At 39.3% G+C, this 19,470-nt stretch overlaps 1 protein-coding gene across 2 annotated transcripts; it reads right to left on the bottom strand.

The window, feature by feature from the left end:
- Positions 1-4,279: 4,279 nt before the first annotated feature.
- Positions 4,280-18,590, bottom strand: yipf5 (Yip1 domain family, member 5). 2 transcript variants are annotated; one of them, XM_039650260.2, is made up of 6 exons: positions 18,450-18,590; positions 17,507-17,626; positions 13,477-13,655; positions 9,309-9,454; positions 8,976-9,157; positions 4,280-4,593 (listed from the first exon to the last, which is right to left on the bottom strand). In XM_039650260.2, exons 2-6 carry the CDS (start codon positions 17,614-17,616, stop codon positions 4,431-4,433), a joined length of 780 nt encoding a protein of 259 aa, XP_039506194.2. In that variant the 5' UTR covers positions 17,617-17,626; positions 18,450-18,590; the 3' UTR covers positions 4,280-4,430. The 2 variants fall into 2 exon arrangements, with proteins under 2 accessions (XP_039506194.2, XP_088979639.1); XM_089123513.1 differs by lacking the exon at positions 18,450-18,590 and having other exon boundaries at positions 17,507-17,637.
- Positions 18,591-19,470: the final 880 nt, after the last annotated feature.

The raw sequence follows: 19,470 nt of genomic DNA, 5'->3' as shown, positions 1-19,470 counted from the left end.
AAGTTTAACGTTATTATTAGACTTAAAACCTGAACTAAAGGAATAGTTCTGACATCCTTACTCACCCTTATGTCATTAGATTTTTTTTGTCCATCTACCTAACACACAAATACACAGACTTTTTTAAAAAAAATGTACCGTAAGGAAGTACTTTTATTTATTTTTAAAGCTATTACAATTATGAGAATATGGCAGTGTTTTTGGTGAGTTAATAGACCATTTTGCAAGATGTAAACAACACTGGTCCAGAAGCACTTCCTGTTTCAGTTTTTTAACACTACATAAAAGCTGGGATAAAATACAACCAACAGAACATTTAAAACTGAATCAAAGGGTTAAACAAACATCTTTAAGATGTTTTCTTTACATGTGAAATAAAGAAAACAAACTGAAACAGGAAGTGTTTCTGGACCAGTGTTGTTTATGTCTTGCAAAATGGTGTTACGCATCACATTTGTGCTTCAGCAAGAACCAATGAGATTCATTCTCATGTTACGCATCACGTTTGTGCTTCGGCAAGAACCAATGAGGTTCGTTCTCGTGTTACGCATCAAGTTTGTGCTTCGGCAAGAACCAATGAGGTTCGTTCTCGTGTTACGCATCAAGTTTGTGCTTCGGCAAGAACCAATGAGGTTCGTTCTTGTGTTACGCATCACGTTTGTGCTTCAGCAAGAACCAATGAGGTTCATTCTCGTGTTACGCATCACGTTTAAGCTTCAGCAAGAACCAATGAGGTTCATTCTCGTGTTACGCATCACGTTTGTGCTTCAGCAAGAACCAATGAGGTTCATTCTCGTGTTACGCATCACGTTTAAGCTTCAGCAAGAACCAATGAGGTTCATTATCGTGTTACGCATCACGTTTGTGCTTCAGCAAGAACCAATGATGTTCATTCTCGTGTTGCGCATCACGTTTGTGCTTCAGCAAGAACCAATGAGGTTCATTCTCGTGTCACGCATCACGTTTGAGCTTCAGCAAGAACCAATGAGGTTCATTCTCGTGTTACGCATCACGTTTGTGCTTCAGCAAGAACCAATGAGGTTCATTCTCGTGTTACGCATCACGTTTGTGCTTCAGCAAGAACCAATGAGGTTCATTCTCGTGTTACGCATCACGTTTGTGCTTCAGCAAGAACCAATGAGGTTCATTCTCGTGTTACGCATCACGTTTGTGCTTCAGCAAGAACCAATGAGGTTCATTCTCGTGTTGCGCATCACGTTTGAGCTTCAGCAAGAACCAATGAGGTTTATTCTCGTGTTACGCATCACGTTTGAGCTTCAGCAAGAACCAATGAGGTTCATTCTCGTGTTACGCATCACGTTTGTGCTTCAGCAAGAACCAATGAGGTTCATTCTCGTGTTGCGCATCACGTTTGAGCTTCAGCAAGAACCAATGAGGTTTATTCTCGTGTTACGCATCACGTTTGTGCTTCAGCAAGAACCAATGAGGTTTATTCTCGTGTTACGCATCACGTTTGAGCTTCAGCAAGAACCAATGAGGTTCATTCTCGTGTTACGCATCACGTTTGTGCTTCAGCAAGAACCAATGAGGTTCATTCTCGTGTTACGCAGCACGTTTGTGCTTCAGCAAGAACCAATGAGGTTCATTCTCGTGTTACGCATCACGTTTGAGCTTCAGCAAGAACCAATGAGGTTCATTCTCGTGATGCGCATCACGTTTGAGATTCAGCAAGAACCAATGAGGTTCATTCTCGTGTTACGCATCACGTTTGTGCTTCAGCAAGAACCAATGAGGTTCATTCTCGTGTTACGCAGCACGTTTGAGCTTCAGCAAGAACCAATGAGGTTCATTCTCGTGTTACGCATCACGTTTGTGCTTCAGCAAGAACCAATGAGGTTCATTCTCGTGTTACGCATCACGTTTGAGCTTCAGCAAGAACCAATGAGGTTCATTCTTGTGTTACGCATTACGTTTGTGCTTCAGCAAGAACCAATGAGGTTCATTATCGTGTTACGCATCACGTTTGTGCTTCAGCAAGAACCAATGAGGTTCATTCTCGTGTTACGCATCACGTTTGAGCTTCAGCAAGAACCAATGAGGTTCATTCTCGTGTTACGCATCACGTTTGTGCTTCAGCAAGAACCAATGAGGTTCATTCTTGTGTTACGCATCACGTTTGAGCTTCAGCAAGAACCAATGAGGTTCATTCTCGTGTTACGCATCACGTTTGTGCTTCAGCAAGAACCAATGAGGTTCATTCTTGTGTTACGCATCACGTTTGAGCTTCAGCAAGAACCAATGAGGTTCATTCTCGTGTTACGCATCACGTTTGTGCTTCAGCAAGAACCAATGAGGTTCATTCTTGTGTTACGCATCACGTTTGAGCTTCAGCAAGAACCAATGAGGTTCATTCTCGTGTTACGCATCACGTTTGTGCTTCAGCAAGAACCAATGAGGTTCATTCTTGTGTTACGCATCACGTTTGTGCTTCAGCAAGAACCAATGAGGTTCATTCTCGTGTTACGCATCCCGTTTGAGCGTAATACGTCCATTTCGTGTTACGCATCACTTTGTGCTTCAGCAAGAACCAATGAGGTTCATTCTCGTGTTGCGCATCACGTTTGAGCTTCAGCAAGAACCAATGAGGTTCATTCTCGTGTTGCGCATCACGTTTGAGCTTCTGTAAGAACCAATGAGATTCATTCTTGTGTTACGCAGCACGTTTGAGCTTCAGCAAGAACCAATGATGTTCATTCTCGTGTTACGCATCACGTTTGTGCTTCAGCAAGAACCAATGAGATTCATTCTCGTGTTACGCATCACGTTTGAGCTTCAGCAAGAACCAATGAGGTTCATTCTCGTGTTACGCATCACGTTTGAGCGTAATACGTCCATTTCGTGTTACGCATCACTTTGTGCTTCAGCAAGAACCAATGAGGTTCATTCTCGTGTTGCGCATCACGTTTGAGCTTCAGCAAGAACCAATGAGGTTCATTCTCGTGTTACGCATCACGTTTGAGCGTAATACGTCCATTTCGTGTTACGCATCACTTTGTGCTTCAGCAAGAACCAATGAGGTTCATTCTCGTGTTGCGCATCACGTTTGTGCTTCAGCAAGAACCAATGAGGTTCATTCTCGTGTTACGCAGCACGTTTGAGCTTCCGCAAGAACCAATTGAGAACCAATTACGGATAAAGACAACTCAAACAAAAGCGGTCAAACAAAAGACGTACTTTTATTTAATTAAAACAGCCTGTGAAACAGCACAAGTGTAACACCCCTACCAGTTGGTCACGCATTTTCCACAAGACAGAATTGATATAAACATTTGTACTCTTCTGAATATACAAAACAAAGTTACATTGTATATAAATATACCCATCCTTTTGAGAGGACAGTCATGGCTCATTAAAATCAACAAAGAGCCCATACGTATTCAGAAAGACTTGTTCGGTAAATTTGACTTAAAGATTTAAGAACTATTTCAAATGGTGCTAAACCTTGGCTCTCCCTCGTGTATTTCAAAAGATAAATGTGTAAAAGAAAATAAATCAAAATCAAAATTCAGCCAGAATTTACCAAGACTAATTTGCAGATTGCTAGTGGGTGAAATGCAAATCAGACAATAAGCAACCTGCAGCAGTCTGAAGTAAACTCTTGGATGGAGAGTTCATCATCAATTACTCATTTCAAACAAGTATGACTTTCTCCAATGGAACACACTCACATAATTTTACATGCTTGTCCCCCATCCAAATCCAGTGAACTGGGTAATTGAACACAGGAACCACCAGTTAACTTCCTCAGAAATTCTCCTTATGACTCATGAAAGAAAGGCATACAGGTTTGGAACCATATTTTGGGTGTGTAACTAAAAGTATTTTTATTTTTGGCTAAACTATTCCTTTAAATCGGCTTGAAAAAGATGCACAAAAGAGCGATTCTTTTTATCGTTCCATTTAATTTACCTAGTACATTATGGAAAATGTGTGTGAAATGGCACTCACTGACCCAAGTGTGTGAATGAACACAGGCCGAACAAATCGACAGCATTTCAGGAATGTAAAGGAAAACTATTCCAAGAAAGAACAATTACTAGCGCACTTTGCAAAGAACGTTCTGGAGTGAAAAGCAGTGTGTAGAAGGAGACGTGTGCCCTTTGCATTGATTTTTCTCTTCGATGAACACACTTCATTTTCTGGCTGTTAAAGTATTTTGCAAAGAACAATAGAATGCGGAGAATGTATAAAAGAAAAAGAACCAAGTTTTAACCTGTGTTACGCAAGCAAAAACCTTTCTCGGTGTAGGTGGGCGGGTAAGATTAAAGCAGAAGAAATGAATGCCACATTCTCTTAGAGCATGATAAACACTGGACACACGGTTTGTGGTGTGTGTTATCAAAAGCAGTCCTCAAATAAAAGGTGTTGCGTATTGTTGGTCATTTTGTCCATTAAAATAGGTTGAGAGATCAAAAAACGGAGATGAGGGCGAAGACTCCGTACAGCAAGGCGCAGGGATACGCCACCAGCAGCTGCTGCCCGTCCATGGCCAGAGCAGAGATGAAGATTTTAGAGGCCGAAAAACTGCACCAACCAATGATGGAGGCTGTTATAATGATTCCCATCATGCCCCTGAAAGACACATGAAAACACCAGGTTAGCAAGGTCTAGGGCTGTTACTAACCATCTTTTGATGATTAATCCGATTTTTTTTTCCGTGTAAATAAAAGGAGACCTAAGCCTTTAAAATGACTTAAAATACATATACAAACCCAATTCCATAAAAGTTGGGACACTGTACAAATTGTGAATAAAAACAGAATGCAATGATGTGGAAGTTTCAAATTTCAATATTATATTTAGAATACAACATAGATGACATATCAAATGTTTAAATTGAGAAAATGCATAATTTTAAGGGAAAAATAAGTTGATTTTAAATTTCATGGCATCAACACATCTCAACAAAGTTGGGACAAGGCCATTTTTACCACTGTGTGGCATCCCCTATTCTTTTAATAACAGTCTGCAAACGTCTGGGGACTGAGGAGACAAGTTGCTCAAGTTTAGGAATAGGAATGTTGTCCCATTCTTGTCTAATAAAGGCTTCTAGCTGCTCAACTGTCTTAGGTCTTCTTTGTTGCATCTTCCTCTTTATGATGCGCCAAATGTTTTCTATGGGTGAAAGATCTGGACTGCAGGCTGGCCATTTCAGTACCCGGATCCTTCTTCTACGCAGCCATGATGTTGTAATTGATGCAGTATGTGGTTTGGCATTGTCTTGTTGGAAAATACAAGGTCTTCCCTGAAAGACACGATGTATGGATGGGAGCATATGTTGTTCTAGAACTTGGATATACCTTTCAGCATTGATGGTGCCTTTCCAGATGTGTAAGCTGCCCATGCCACACGCACTCATGCAACCCCATACCATCAGAGATGCAGGCTTCTGAACTGAGCGCTGATAACAACTTGGGTTGTCCTTGTCCTCTTTAGTCCGGATGACATGGCGTCCGAGTTTTCCAAAAATAACTTCAAATTTTGATTCGTCTGACCACAGAACAGTTTTCCACTTTGAGTCCACTTTAAATGAGCCTTGGCCCAGAGAAAACGCCTGCGCTTCTGGTTCCCGTTTAGATATGGCTTCTTTTTTGACCTATAGAGTTTTAGCCGGCAACGGTGAATGGCACGGTGGATTGTGTTCACTGACAATGTTTTCTGGAAGTATTCTTGAGCCCATGTTGTGATTTCCATTACAGTAGCATTCCTGTGTGTGATGCAGTGTCGTCTAAGGGCCCGAAGATCACGGGCATTCAGTATGGGTTTCCGGCCTTGACCCTTATGCACAGAGATTGTTCCAGATTCTCTGAATCTTTGGATGATATTATGCACTGTTGATGATGATAACTTCAAACTCTTTGCAATGAAAAGTTCACATATTTAGAAACAGTGATGTATTCTCCTGTTTCGTCCTGAAATGACGCACATTGCGTTCCCAGATTAAAATTATAAGCTACCCAAACTCACAGAATATGCAGAGATGGAGTGTGTAAATGATAACAGTTCATGTGGAGAAGCATTTACTGTGAACGAAAAGTTGGCACATATTGATAGGATAGTGGCTTTGATGGAGATTTGTGGGATGCAAATCCAGGGCACGAAGCTCCCGTTCCACCACATCCCAAAGATGCTCTATTGGGTTGAGATCTGGTGACTGTGGGGGCCATTTTAGTTCAGTGAACTCATTGTTATGTTCAAGAAACCAATTTGAAATGATTCAAGCTTTGTGACATGGTGGCATTATCCTGCTGGAAGTAGCCATCAGAGGATGGGGACATGGTGGCCATAAAGGGATGGACATGGTCAGAAACGATGCTCAGGTAGGCCGTGGCATTTAAACGATGCCCAATTGGCACTAAGGGGCCTAAAGTGTGCCAAGAAAACATCCCCCACACCATTACACCACCACCACCAGCCTGAACAGTGGTAACAAGGCATGATGGATCCATGTTCTCATTCTGTTTACGCCAAATTCTGACTTTACCATCTGAATGTCTCAACAGAAATCGGGACTCATCAGACCAGGCAACATTTCTCTAGTCTTCAACTGTCCAATTTTGGTGAGCTCTTGCAAATTGTAGCCTCTCTTTTTCCTATTTGTAGTGGAGATGAGTGGTACCCGGTGGGGTCTTCTGCTGTTGTAGCCCATCGCCTCAAGGTTGTGCATGTCGTGGCTTCACAAATGCTTTGCTGCATACCTCGGTTGTAACGAGTGGTTATTTCAGTCAAAGTTGCTCTTCTATCAGCTTGAATCAGTCGACCCATTCTCCTCTGACCTCTAGCATCAACAAGGCATTTTCGCCCACAGGACTAGGGATGGGTATCGTTAAGGTTTTATCGGTATTACTACTCTTACCGATACCGCTTATCGATCCGGTACTTTAACGGTATTCTTATCGGTTCTTTTTGGTGTTTTTTTTTTTTAAGAATTAAGAACATAATTAAACTTTATATTTTGAAATTTAAAATATAAAAAGCAAAACGAAGAAAAATATATTTTTGTTATGCAGCAATGTGCAGGCTTTTTTTGTTTATACAAAAAGGACACATAAGAAAAAAAAAACAAGTACAAACACAAGAATACAATTAATCAAAGGTACAAATTATATACAAAGTGCTTTAATTTCAGGAAGGTCTACTAACATATCTTGTCAGGTAATTGTTTCTGTCTGAAAAGAAACCTATTAATCAAATATAAAATAGCACTGTAGTTTATCATAGATAGAATAATGCTTATTAAATCTAAAGTTACTCATTCAAAAGCTGTGAGTGATTTTCTCTGCCTTTTGTTGTTTGATTTGCATTAATGGCTGAATCGTCAGCAGGTTTAGGCTATTAGACTGCTGCCCCTTTAAGACCGAGTGCAGATAATGGGGACTGATGCACCATCATTTTCTCCCTATTATTTACGTCCGTTTAAGACATAATTGTGTTTAAGTGAATAAACTGTGTTTAAGTGAATCTCAGAGCTGGTCATTTTGACATTTGTATGTATATTTGATAGTTAAGGACGCACAAAGCCCAAGTATATAGGTTACTTTTCTTGTCTCGTTGCAGTCCGTTTCGGAGCGTGCACCGCCTTGTGAACAGCGTCTCTTGCGCAGGTTTTTGTGTTTTTAATAGCTATTTTCTTGATCTTGCAACAGCAGAAGACAGCACTTTGCAACAATCGCCGATCGTGCTGATTCTGACGGTTACGTTTGGGTTTTAGGAAGAACTGACAGCGCTCCGCAGTGCTGTGAAGTAAAGGAAGTTAAGCTGGACAGATCGTTTCGTTTTTTAACGGTTTTATCTCAAATATCTTCTTTTTATAATCTTTGGAAGCCGAAATACAAAATATATTAGAATAATACCCCAGATCTAAAGTGTAACCACGTTGGATGTTTAGTTCTGTCCTCATTGTCACTCATTAAGCAGGGCTGTCGTGTTGCGCGTGCTGTGGCTTTGCGTGAGAGATCGCTCTCTCTCTCTTCTCTCTCTCTTCTGAACTGCGAATTGCAAATTTGCATCACAGACATATGGTTTAATTAAAATATAGTTTATATCTAGAAATGGCTGGTGATATAAACATGTTCGAGATAACGTCTTTATAGGAATAATAAATAGTAGCCCAACTTGCGTGTATTTACTTAATTTCTCCAGTACCGACAGCAGAACCGGTAACGTCCGAGCTTATCGATACAGCGGTCTTTCAAAATTCAGTACCGGGGCCCGTTTAATACCGGGTTTCGGTACCCATCCCTACACAGGACTGCCGCATAACGGATGTTTTTCCCTTTTCACACCATTCTTTGTAAACCCTAGAAATGATTGTGTGTGAAAATCCCAGTAACTGAGCAGATTGTGAAATACTCAGATCGGCCGGTCTGGCACCAACAACCATGCCACGCTGAAAATTGCTTAAATCACCTTTCTTTCCCATTCTGACATTTAGTTTGGAGTTCAGGAGATTGTCTTGACCAGGACCACACCCCTAAATGCATTGAAGCAACTGCCATGAGATTGGTTGATTAGATAATTGCATTAATGAGAAATTGAACAGGTGTTTCTAATAATCCTTTAGGTGAGTGTAATTACCACATGGACCAGCCGTGTTTAAGATCTGTCAGCCACATTATGCGTAACTTTGCCAGTTTATTTTCTATAACCAAACGACTAATTAAATTATGATTAGACAAAAGCCTATTCTAACTGACTAACATTTGGCTGATTATTAGGTGGCAGTGCTAAAAAAAAAAACCTTTAGAATATTCAATAATAAATTTTATTATAGATTATGGTATTAATAATTTATATATATGTATACACACACACACACACATATATATACACACACTTTTATCTTAAAAACAAAAATGAGTAAACTAAATAATTCTATATTGACATTACTTAATCTCAAAGTGTAAAAGGTTAGGGAACACCCTAACTAAAAAAGGTTGTAAAGCGTGACTTACTGTAAGGAGAAGAGGACCCCGAAACTAGACAGGATGATCATGGGGAGCAGGCAGTACCCGAGAACACTAGCGACACACCCAAACGAAACCCCCGTCATGCTCATGAGGTTGAGCAGGCAGTACATGCCCAGGCACCCGATGGCACTGATACCGTACACGTAACCAAACTGGATCTTACCAGTCTAAAATGAGAAGAAAAACGTGTGGTTATGCAGTTGGCACGTCTTTCATTTAACAAAAATATCTTCTAGTCAGATTTATCAGCATCAGAAATAAATAAATAAAATGCTTAAAACCAAATAATAATCTTAAGATTAAACATTTGTCCCTTACCAAGAGTAGCGTCGCCCCAAAAGCCAAACAGAACACCATGGGACCAGCCAGATCTGTTTCGTTCATTATACTGCCATCTGCTGCCTTCAGCGGGTGCAGCACAGTCAGAGTCTTCTGCCAGATGTGGTCGAAGTTGATCCCCAGCTCTGCAAATGGAAAATACATTTTCACTTTTTTTGAAAGAATACTTGTTCTCGCCACATGCTACTAGGCCAGGGTTTCCCAAACGGGGAAATGTGCTGTTAAATTATTGAAATATTCACTTACAATCTCAGGGCAGGGGGTGCTTCAAGAAACATTTCATGGCAAAGGGGTCCAGCTGAGAAAAGTTTGGGAACCCGTATACTACAAGCATCTTGACACCCGAATTGCATCCGGTAGTTGACAAATGATTGATAGACAGAGCTGTGTTTATGAAATACTTCTTTGTAAATTTAATTAGTTTATTTGAAACTTTTCTTTCTATCCAGTGGTTTAATTTGAGAAGTGTGGATCGTAACCTAGCGCTATTTATACATATGGAAATATGCAACAAATCTAATCCCATATCTCTATGATATAATGTATTGTTTGATGCTCCACTCATGCATCACATGACTTAAATGTGCCAGAAATATTGTGCAACTTTAACAAAACTGCTTCACGGCTTATTTTCAAATGATAACGAGTAATGCTACTACTGATGATTGCCTCAGTGAGCAACACTAATAAGACAGGATTGGCATTGTGATAAACAGCGAGGCAGCAGACGTCAGTGAAGTGGCTTTCTCCACATCTCTCTGAAGAACTGGGACAAGTGGCTTTCACAAGGTCTACTTAGCGTCAGTATGCAGGGACACAGATGTGGTTGTGCTAAACACGGCCCCAGGTGACACTTATTTGTTTTGTAAAGCTCAGAGTTCTGGCTTTGGGACGCAGAGACAATGCATTATTGATTTCTCTGTGAACAAGAATGAACTCAGCCCTGGGAATCACAGCAGTGCTTTCTTTTCTGTTCTGAAAACGATTCTACATGTATACCAAAGTACTATGGAAAAATATGAATATCAGAGAAAAACAATTCCTCAATCATCAATGACAAACAAGGACCCAAACTTTTTGGATCCTTTTGACCCAGAAGAGGAACATAACGTTTTTTTTTTTTTTTTAAATCCATAGCTTTTAGGAGGGTTTGAAATTTTTTAAAAAAAAATCCACATTTCACTTTGCTGCCACGTATAGATGAACCATTGCAGCATGAAAAGGAAATTCAAGATGTGTTTCTCATCTTCATTTTTTTCATATGAAAGTTACATTTATGCAAGTGAAATGAACTTATACGACACCTCTGATTGGCCGTTGTGTTCACGAGCTCATCGGATATGTCTGTGATTGGCTACAATGATCAGCAGGGATCAATAGAGAATGGGAATGTGACGTCAGCGGATCCCAGTAACGCAAGGCATTGTGGGATTTTAGGACACGGAAGTTGCGTGAGAAACGTCAAATCTGCAGTATATTTTTTGTAGACATGTACTTTTGATCTATTTACTAGTTATTTATTTATGTTTATGTGTACGGTTAAGCATATACCAAGGTAAACTCCTCGTATGTGAAAACCAGGAAATAAACCGGATTCTGATTTATTACAGAAACTAATCTAGAACATTGCAGAAACAATAAAAACAACAGCGTTTCACCTGGAAATTACATTTAATAAAAGTAAACAACTTATCTAAAAATGTTTCCAAAGTAAAAAAGAAAATACAATCGACACAGAGTTTAACTTGCAGTGTTGTTGTTGCTGGTGACAGAGAGGTGTGTCTGGTTCAAATGTGTATGCGCTCACACCACAAACAAGGTAAGAAAACACGTCAGGAAATGTTGTTTGCCGTAGCTTGTTCAGATCAGTCGACCACTCTTTGTGTTCGTACGGATCGAGCCTGTTAATTGCCTTTATATTCTCTAATAGCGCTCCTTTGCTTCCTCCTTCAGCTTATCTCGGTAGAGAACCTTGTGCTTGATCTTCGCACGGTCCATGTGTGTTTGTTTGCCTTAGTTACGACAGCCGTGTCCTAAAATATGGCCGCCGCTACCCAGAGTGCACTGCGCCATGACGTAGATTCCCATTCTCTATTAGCGGACCGTGTGTATCCGTGGAAGCGCTCTGTGAAAAGCATCATTGATGTATAATACCAACATGTTTTTGAAGCACTGATCATTGGAGCCAATCACAGTCATTTCAGATTAGCGTGAACACAGTGGCCAATCAGAGACGTTTATGATTCGCATTTTCAATGAGTCGCATTTTTAAAATGTCAGTACCAACTTGGTACAGAAGTCGGTGCATTTGACAACAGTATTGACACGCGACCTTAAAATAAAGAATTAGCACATTTACATTAGTGGCTTCAACAACCAGATGCTCCTAATCCCGTTTCATCTGGAATACTCTTTCGGAAGGCGTTTACATTTGGTCTTTTCACGACTGGACCACCATCCCAACAAGAAAACACATGAAGTGACCAGGTGTGTGTTCCACATGCATAACTGTCTTTTTGATGTGTGTGGGGAATGTCGAATAGGACTCAATATGCTTATTTTAACATCTCCGAATATATAATCCCTCCACGTACCATAGGCTGCCAACCCCAAATTTAAACAAATCTTTGAAAATCTAATTAATATTTCATTTCACAAGCCTCGCAGATGTGCGTGTACCAGTCAGTCCATGTGAATTGAATGCGGATATATATTCAATATTGTTACGAATAAAGGCGATTACACGAGATTGCAACTTTGGGTGTCTCCGTGTTTCTTCGTGTTTCTGCCGTGTTACTTTCTCTTTCGCAGAGAAGTGCTGATTGGTTGTCCTGGTTACGGTCATTGGCTGATCTCTGAGGCTTGTCATCAGAGAGGAGGGAAAGAGCGATCCAATCACGGGGATCATCAGGAGATGCGGGAACTATAAAAGGAGCACCTGAACGCGATTGTGTGGCCAGCCTTTTGTTTTGTGAACTGCAACCGTGTGCTGAGTCCTTTGTTACGTTTTTGTTGACATTCGTTTGATTATTGAATTAGTTCGTTTATATTAAGTTTGTCATGTGAATGAGAGTGTCTTAAACCTGAACTTCTTTACTCATTATGTGAACTTGAGTAATGATGCCTTATTAAAACAGGGATAAAGGAAAGGGTCAGGTAAGAGGTCACGTGACATACATTGCGCACATGTAGTTTTTTTCTTTGTTTAAAAACACTAGATTTAGGGACAAGTGCCACTGTTGTATTTTTGTTTTGGTTAGTTAGTGTAGGGAAGTATACGACGTCTCGGACGTTGAAGATCTTTCTTTTCTACATTTTATTTTTCATTAGTTAGGTTAGATTAAATTCGGGTAAGAAAGATTGTTTTTTTTTATTAATTTCTTTGAGTTGGCACTGTCCAGTTGCCCTTTTCCCAGAATTAATACATAATTTGCTGGTATGTTTATGTTACTTTATTGATTGGTTAATATTTGTTTGAATTGTTTCTTCATGAAGATGTGTGATGTACATACATATTATGGAGAGATATTTTGACCGGTTGTGGCCAGCAATAAAGAAAAAGAAACCTTAAATACACTTCCCAGTGTTTTCTATGGTGGGTGTCGAGGGATGATTAATGTTCCCCTTCTAAATCCCTAGACGGTTAAAAACTAAGAAGGGTCGTAACAAATATGCATGCATGAAGTTCAAAACAAGAAGGGTATAGCCTTATAAAAAACGTGAATATCACGGTTCCTGCGGTTACTTGCAATCCTCCTGTTGATATACCTCTGCGTCCTCTGCCGTCTACACCAGTGCAAGTTTGTGAAAGCAGTTGTATCAACACGGAAGGGGGATTGTTCTTTACAACAATCAATACTACATTAATTTGCAGTTGAATGTCTATAATAATAGTATCAATATGTTGCATAACTACAGTCCTGTAATTCAGGTAACAGCTGGAAAAAAAATGCATTTTTCAAAAACAATTATCTAAATCTCGAAGATCGGATCAGATCGAATAATGATAATCGATTCAAGATCTTAATAATCGGAATCATCGATTCTTGAAATTTGATTCGAAAACCAGCTCTAGACATGAGGTCTAGAATATTATTACCGAACTCTCATTTCCAGGTGAACAACGACATGGCAAAGTCTCACTCACCCTCCAGCAAGGGGGGCTCATCCTCAAAGCTGCTGCTGTACATGGACTGAGGGGAGGCGGGTGAAAACGCTGGCGTGGGCTGGAAGATCTGCCCCGTGTACGGCTGCTGGGGCGGCATCATCCCCGGGGCGCCCGTGTAGCCCATCGGCTGAGAGTAATCATACTGGCCATACTGGCCTCTGTCAGATGCAGATTTAAAGTCAAAATCAGGTGACAGACACATTCTCACACTCAGCATGTGTATAAACAGACAAGAATAATACTTGTTACAATTATGAAACATGTAATTTTTTGAAAAATACTAATTTTATATGCTGATTACCGTCGCTTTGAATATTATTGGCCCGTGATATATTTAAATGTCAAATCATACTGTACATTACATTGTAAACAATAGACAGATCATCTGCGGGATTGTCTATATTGTATATCCAACTTTGTCCGCATTAATACAGTGTGCTCACTTAAAGCAAACGATTGCAAAATGTAAACAGTATCATCAACCAATTATATATATTTAAAGTTGGATATATAGTAGTGCTTGCCCCTAATAGTCGACAAAATTTTAATTATTCACCCGACTAATCGACTAAAGGCCTAAATGAGCGACTACTAGTCGACTAGAAAAACGAATAGCGTGTGTGAATACACTCACCTAAAGGATAATTAGGAACACCATACTAATTCTGTGTTTGACCCCCTTTTGCCTTCAGAACTGCCTTAATTCTACGTGGCATTGATTCAACAAGGTGCTGAAAGCATTCTTTAGAAATGTTGGCCCATATTGACAGTGGTGGAGGAAGTACTGAATCTCAGTGCCTAAGTAGAAGTACAAATAACCAGATAAATATTTACTTTAGTAAAAGTAGAAGTAACACAATGACAACCATACTTAAGTAAAAAGTACCTGATTTTAAATGTACTTTAAGTATTAAAAGTAAAAGTACTTGCATAATAATTGATTCTCTTAATGACTATTTTCTAATGATTAATAAAACATTTAATTCTAACTCATTCAACCAAATACTCCTATAATGATGTTCAATAATGATGGGAAAAAAATTGTCACCATTTCTGAAACAAGCTTTCAATTAGGCAATATAAGCCATGCTTATCCTTACTATATGTTAATAACTATGTTTGGCAGTAAACATGATTAATTTTTGGTGTAATTCTGAACCTCTTGGCTTGCCATAATCCTAACCAAACGTATATTACACCCAGTGTGTTTCCTATGCATGTAAAAACAAATTTTCGCGTATAAATTGTACGATAAACATACTGCATACGAGACGCATTTAGTTCATGTATCTATGGCAACCAAACGTCACTGGTGAGACAAACGGGCAACGAACGGATGGTCAGATTACATTTTGGCAGGGGAAAACCTGATCAGAAAATGTAATGAAAATGTAACAGAAGTTGTAGAAATGTAGTGGAGTAGAAAGTATAATAATTGCTGCAAAATGTAACAAAGTAAAAGTAAAAAGTATGCACTATTTATTCTACTTAAGTAAAGTAAAGATACGTGAAAAATGTACTTAAGTAAAGTAACGAAGTATTTGTACTTCGTTACATTCCACCACTGCATATTGATAGGATCGCATCTTGCGGTTGATGGAGATTTGTGGGATGCACATCCAGGGCACGAAGCTCCCGTTCCACCACATCCCAAAGATGCTCTATTGGGTTGAGATCTGGTGACTGTGGGGGCCATTTTAGTTCAGTGAACTCATTGTCATGTTCAATAAACCAATTGAAATGATTCGAGCTTTGTGACATGGTGCATTATCCTGCTGGAAGTAGCCATCAGAGGATGGGTACATGATGGCCATAAAGGGATGGACATGGTCAGAAACAATGCTCAGGTAGGCGATGGCCCATTAAACGATGCCCAATTGGCACTAAGCGGCCTAAAGTGGGCCAAGAAAACATCCCCCACACCATTACACCACCACCACCAGCCTGAACAGTGGTAACAAGTAGTGATGCACCGATGTGAAAATTTGTGGCCGATACCGATAACCGATATTAACATTGCTGTTATGGCCGATACCGATATTTACCGATGTCGATATCCCTGTATAGAAAACACATAGCGAGGATTAGGGCTGCACGATATTGGTAAAAAATGAAAAAACTTTATTTTTCTGCGATATATATTGTGATATAAAAACAATTTCAACAGATTACTTGAATTGCTCTATTTGGAAAGAATGAATCATTCTAGAATGACTGGGGTAGTTTTGTCATGGAGTAAATCTGCATAGAAACTAATATTAATAGAATGTTAACAAAATTTGTTAACATTCTATTAATCTATTAACCTTACACTTTACAATAAGGTTCCATTTATTAAAGTGTTCATTTAATGTACACTTTAATAAATGGAACCTTACTGTAAAGTGTTTCCGATTTATGTCTCTTGAGCTCAGTGTTGGACAGATCAGTTGTTTTAACCATTCATTAAAGTGAATCGGTTCAAAGGAGTCATTAGTTCGCGAATCGGACGTGTCATTAACGGAACCACGGCACACGTTGTGATTATCCAGGCAGTTTAGAACATCGCACGAGATTTGTCTCGACCTATTTTTACAGTCTATGGTCTCGACAGTCGACACAGAAAACATTTCATCAACAGATAGATTTTTTTGGTTTATTGAAAGTGTGGTTTCACAATTCACGACCAGTAGTTCAGAAGAAAAAAACTTCGGTCTTCCGACCTTTTACCATCGTGTATTCTCAAAGATATTCAGTCAACTCAATTCATAAACATGCAGGAGGGAGGGAGAGAGAGAGAGAGAGCAAGACATTTTGAAGACGGCGCGCGTGACCGGTGCTTTCACTCTTTCTTGTTCCCTCAGTTAAACAAGCGCAAGACATTTTGAAGACGGCGCGCGACCGGTGCTTTCACTCTCTCTTGTTCCCTCAGTTAAACAAGCGCAGCAGTCACTCATCTACATCACTTACCGGTCAAATATGGCTTTGGCGGGACAAAAATACGCATTAGGAAGGCTGGCAGAAAACAGCTCACCAATTCTAGTCTTCGTGGCTTGATCGAATGTTTAAACGCACTTGCGCTTTTAATACGCCTGCAAAAACAAACATCCCCGCCCCCACACTCACACCTACACGCACGTCAAATACACAGATGATCATCGGCCTGTTCACATCGGCCCTATTTTGACATCGGAACGATACCGATGTGTAAAAAATTGACCAAATCGGCCGATATTATATCGGCGGCCGATATATCGTGCACCACTAGTAACAAGGCATGATGGATCCATGTTCTCATTCTGTTTATGCCAAATTCTGACTCTACCATCTGAATGTCTCAACAGAAATCGAGACTCATCAGACCAGGCAACATTTTTCCAGTCTTCAACTGTCCGATTTTGGTGAATTTCTGCTGTTGTAGCTCATGCACCTTAAGGTTGTGCCTGCTGTGGCTTCACAAATGCTTTGCTGCACACCCCTAAATCCATTGAAGCCACTGCCATGTGATTGGTTGATTAGATCATTGCATTAATGAGAAATTGACCAGGTGTTCCTAATAATCCTTTAGGTGAGTGTTTATAGTGCATGCAACTTTACCCCCATAAATACAGTTGACTCAAAACAGTGCAAACTACATAGCAAATTTCAGCTGTGTGATTGTTTAAATTGTAAAATGTAAACTATATAAATCGCACAGCTCTTTACAGTATAAAAAGTTTAATAAACAAGTATATCCAATTTTAACCACACAAACTAGTATACTGACTTGTAGAGATATACACTAAACAGTAAATCTCAACTGCCGGAAAATGTCGCAAAATGTAAACTATAGCATCAAACAGCTCAAATCTGTTAAATGTGACAAAAGGCACGAACCGAAAGGATAGTAATTATAAACTTAAAGATCATGATTTTCAGTAAAGCAGATCTGAAACTAAGTGTATTGCAGAAAAGAGCTCTACTAAAACAGACTTGTTAAACAGGCTATATAATAATAATAATAACAACAACAACATCAGGACTTGCATACTTGCTGTACGGGTCCTCTGTGTTGCTGTAGCCGTATCCTGCTTGGTTCTGGTCATCTACACTGTAACTAGACTGGTAAAAGTCTGTGTTGAAGTTGTCAAACCCTGCCATCGCAAGCAGCCTGGAAGACATGAAGCAGAAAAATCAATCTGCAATGGACAATATTATTATCATATCAGAGTTTTATCTAATAGTATCAAAGACAAGAAGATTATTTGGGTGGAGATCTTGTTTAAACTGATGAACTACTTTTAGGATGTTATTTAAAACACACACATAAAGGATGTTGTAACAAATAAGGTTTAAAGCATGCAAATTATATTACTTGACAAGAGCAGATGGATGATATTAAAGAATCAAAAACAGATTATCTGGATAAAGAATCAACATACACAAAAAGGTACTATTGTAAATGGACAGAATCAGATTTTAATACCATGGTACAAAATAAGTGCCATAGTCCAATATGGGGGAAAACCATGGTATAACAATCAGAGTAACTTACAATGATATTGCCAAAGTAAAACAACGGTATAACCACAGTACATGTCCAAATAAAAATGGCATTACCATGGAATATGCTGTTATTAAAATGATACATGTGAAAAACACGGACTTTGTTGTGTCAGATGAGAACCATTTATAGATCAGATTCAATTGTGTTTATCAAAAGCATGTAGCGCTAATTCAGCATGTTAATTAAAAGCATGCTGCACTAATTCTGTCGTTCACATATTTGTAGAACAGTCACACGTTTAATGTGATTTTGGCATAAATAATATTTGTTTTGTTTGGGTTCAGTTAGCACAGCTCAACTAAAGCACTGCAACGCCACATACAATCACTGTCAGCCCTATTCAAACACTGTCCTCAACACACCTTTAAACATGTAACACAGTGAATAAATACTGAAGTAATGAGGTAAACACAACAGTTTTACTCACACTGTTAATCGCCCAAGACTCCGCCAACACCGCTACGTGTCAAGAAATAGCAGCAGAACTTCCGGGTCATGGGGACGATGACGTCGCTGTGTACGTAGAGGCTGAACAAAACGGAAGTGCGTCCTCTATGGGAAGAAGTGCTCACTACACACACACACACACACACACACGCACACACACACACACACACACACACACACACACATACACGTCTATATTACTAAAAGGGGACTATCACTCTACACTGGCCAAGAGGGGACTAGTGTTTCTGGTCATTTTGAAGAAACAAAAATGACGTACAAAATTCTCTTTTAAGGTCTTTTTTCATAATATAACTTTAAATATGCATTTTTTTATTTTTAAAAAAACATGCCAAGTGGGGACCTGAAACTCTGGCCGATGTCTACCTTACCAACAGGGGACTCATATAGCCTGCAATTGAACTGTGTGTCTGTGTGAACAGTGAAGTGAACTGGCAGTGAAATCTTGTCTTCATATTGTAACTTATACATACTTATACACATATATGTGTGTGTGTGTGGGTGTGTCATTATATAATGCTCAAACATATACATGTCTATATTGCTACACAGCAGTGTCGCTGTACACTGGCGAAGAGGGGACATTCTGAATGATATCTATCCAACCAAGTGGGGACTTTGTGTGTGTGTGTGAACTGGCAGTGAAATCTTTCTTCATTACGCTTACATTATATATCTATTATATACATTATATATATATATATATATATATATATATATATATATATAAAATATTCACATAGAAAAACGCTGTTTTAAATTGTAATAATATTTCACAATATTACTGTTTTTTTAATCAAATAATTGCAGCCTTCGTGAGCAGAAGAGACTTCTTTTAAAAACATAAACAATCTTACCGATCTAAAACTATATATTTCTATACTACTAACAGCAGTGTCGCTGTACACTGGCGAAGAGGGGACATTCTGAACGATATCTATCCAACCAAGTGGGGACTTTGTGTGTGTGTGTGAACTGGC

This window comes from Pimephales promelas, chromosome 19 (genome assembly GCF_988280905.1).
Source record: "Pimephales promelas chromosome 19, fPimPro1.hap1.1, whole genome shotgun sequence".
In the NCBI taxonomy this organism is placed as follows: domain Eukaryota; kingdom Metazoa; phylum Chordata; class Actinopteri; order Cypriniformes; family Leuciscidae; genus Pimephales; species Pimephales promelas.
The sequence above is the reverse complement of the archived record's forward strand: the minus strand, read 5'-3'. Positions and strand labels throughout refer to the sequence as shown.

What these genes read in the sequence shown, in the direction of transcription:
- yipf5 (XM_089123513.1), bottom strand. Translation starts at nt 17,637, where the DNA reads ATGTCTTCCAGGCTGCTTGCGATGGCAGGGTTTGACAACTTCAACACA. An exon ending in ACAGAGGACCCGTACAGCAA is followed by an intron (nt 13,656 to 17,506) that starts GTATGCAAGTCC and finishes TGCATCTGACAG; the next exon opens with AGGCCAGTATGGCCAGTATG. An exon ending in TGAGCCCCCCTTGCTGGAGG is followed by an intron (nt 9,455 to 13,476) that starts GTGAGTGAGACT and finishes TTCCATTTGCAG; the next exon opens with AGCTGGGGATCAACTTCGAC.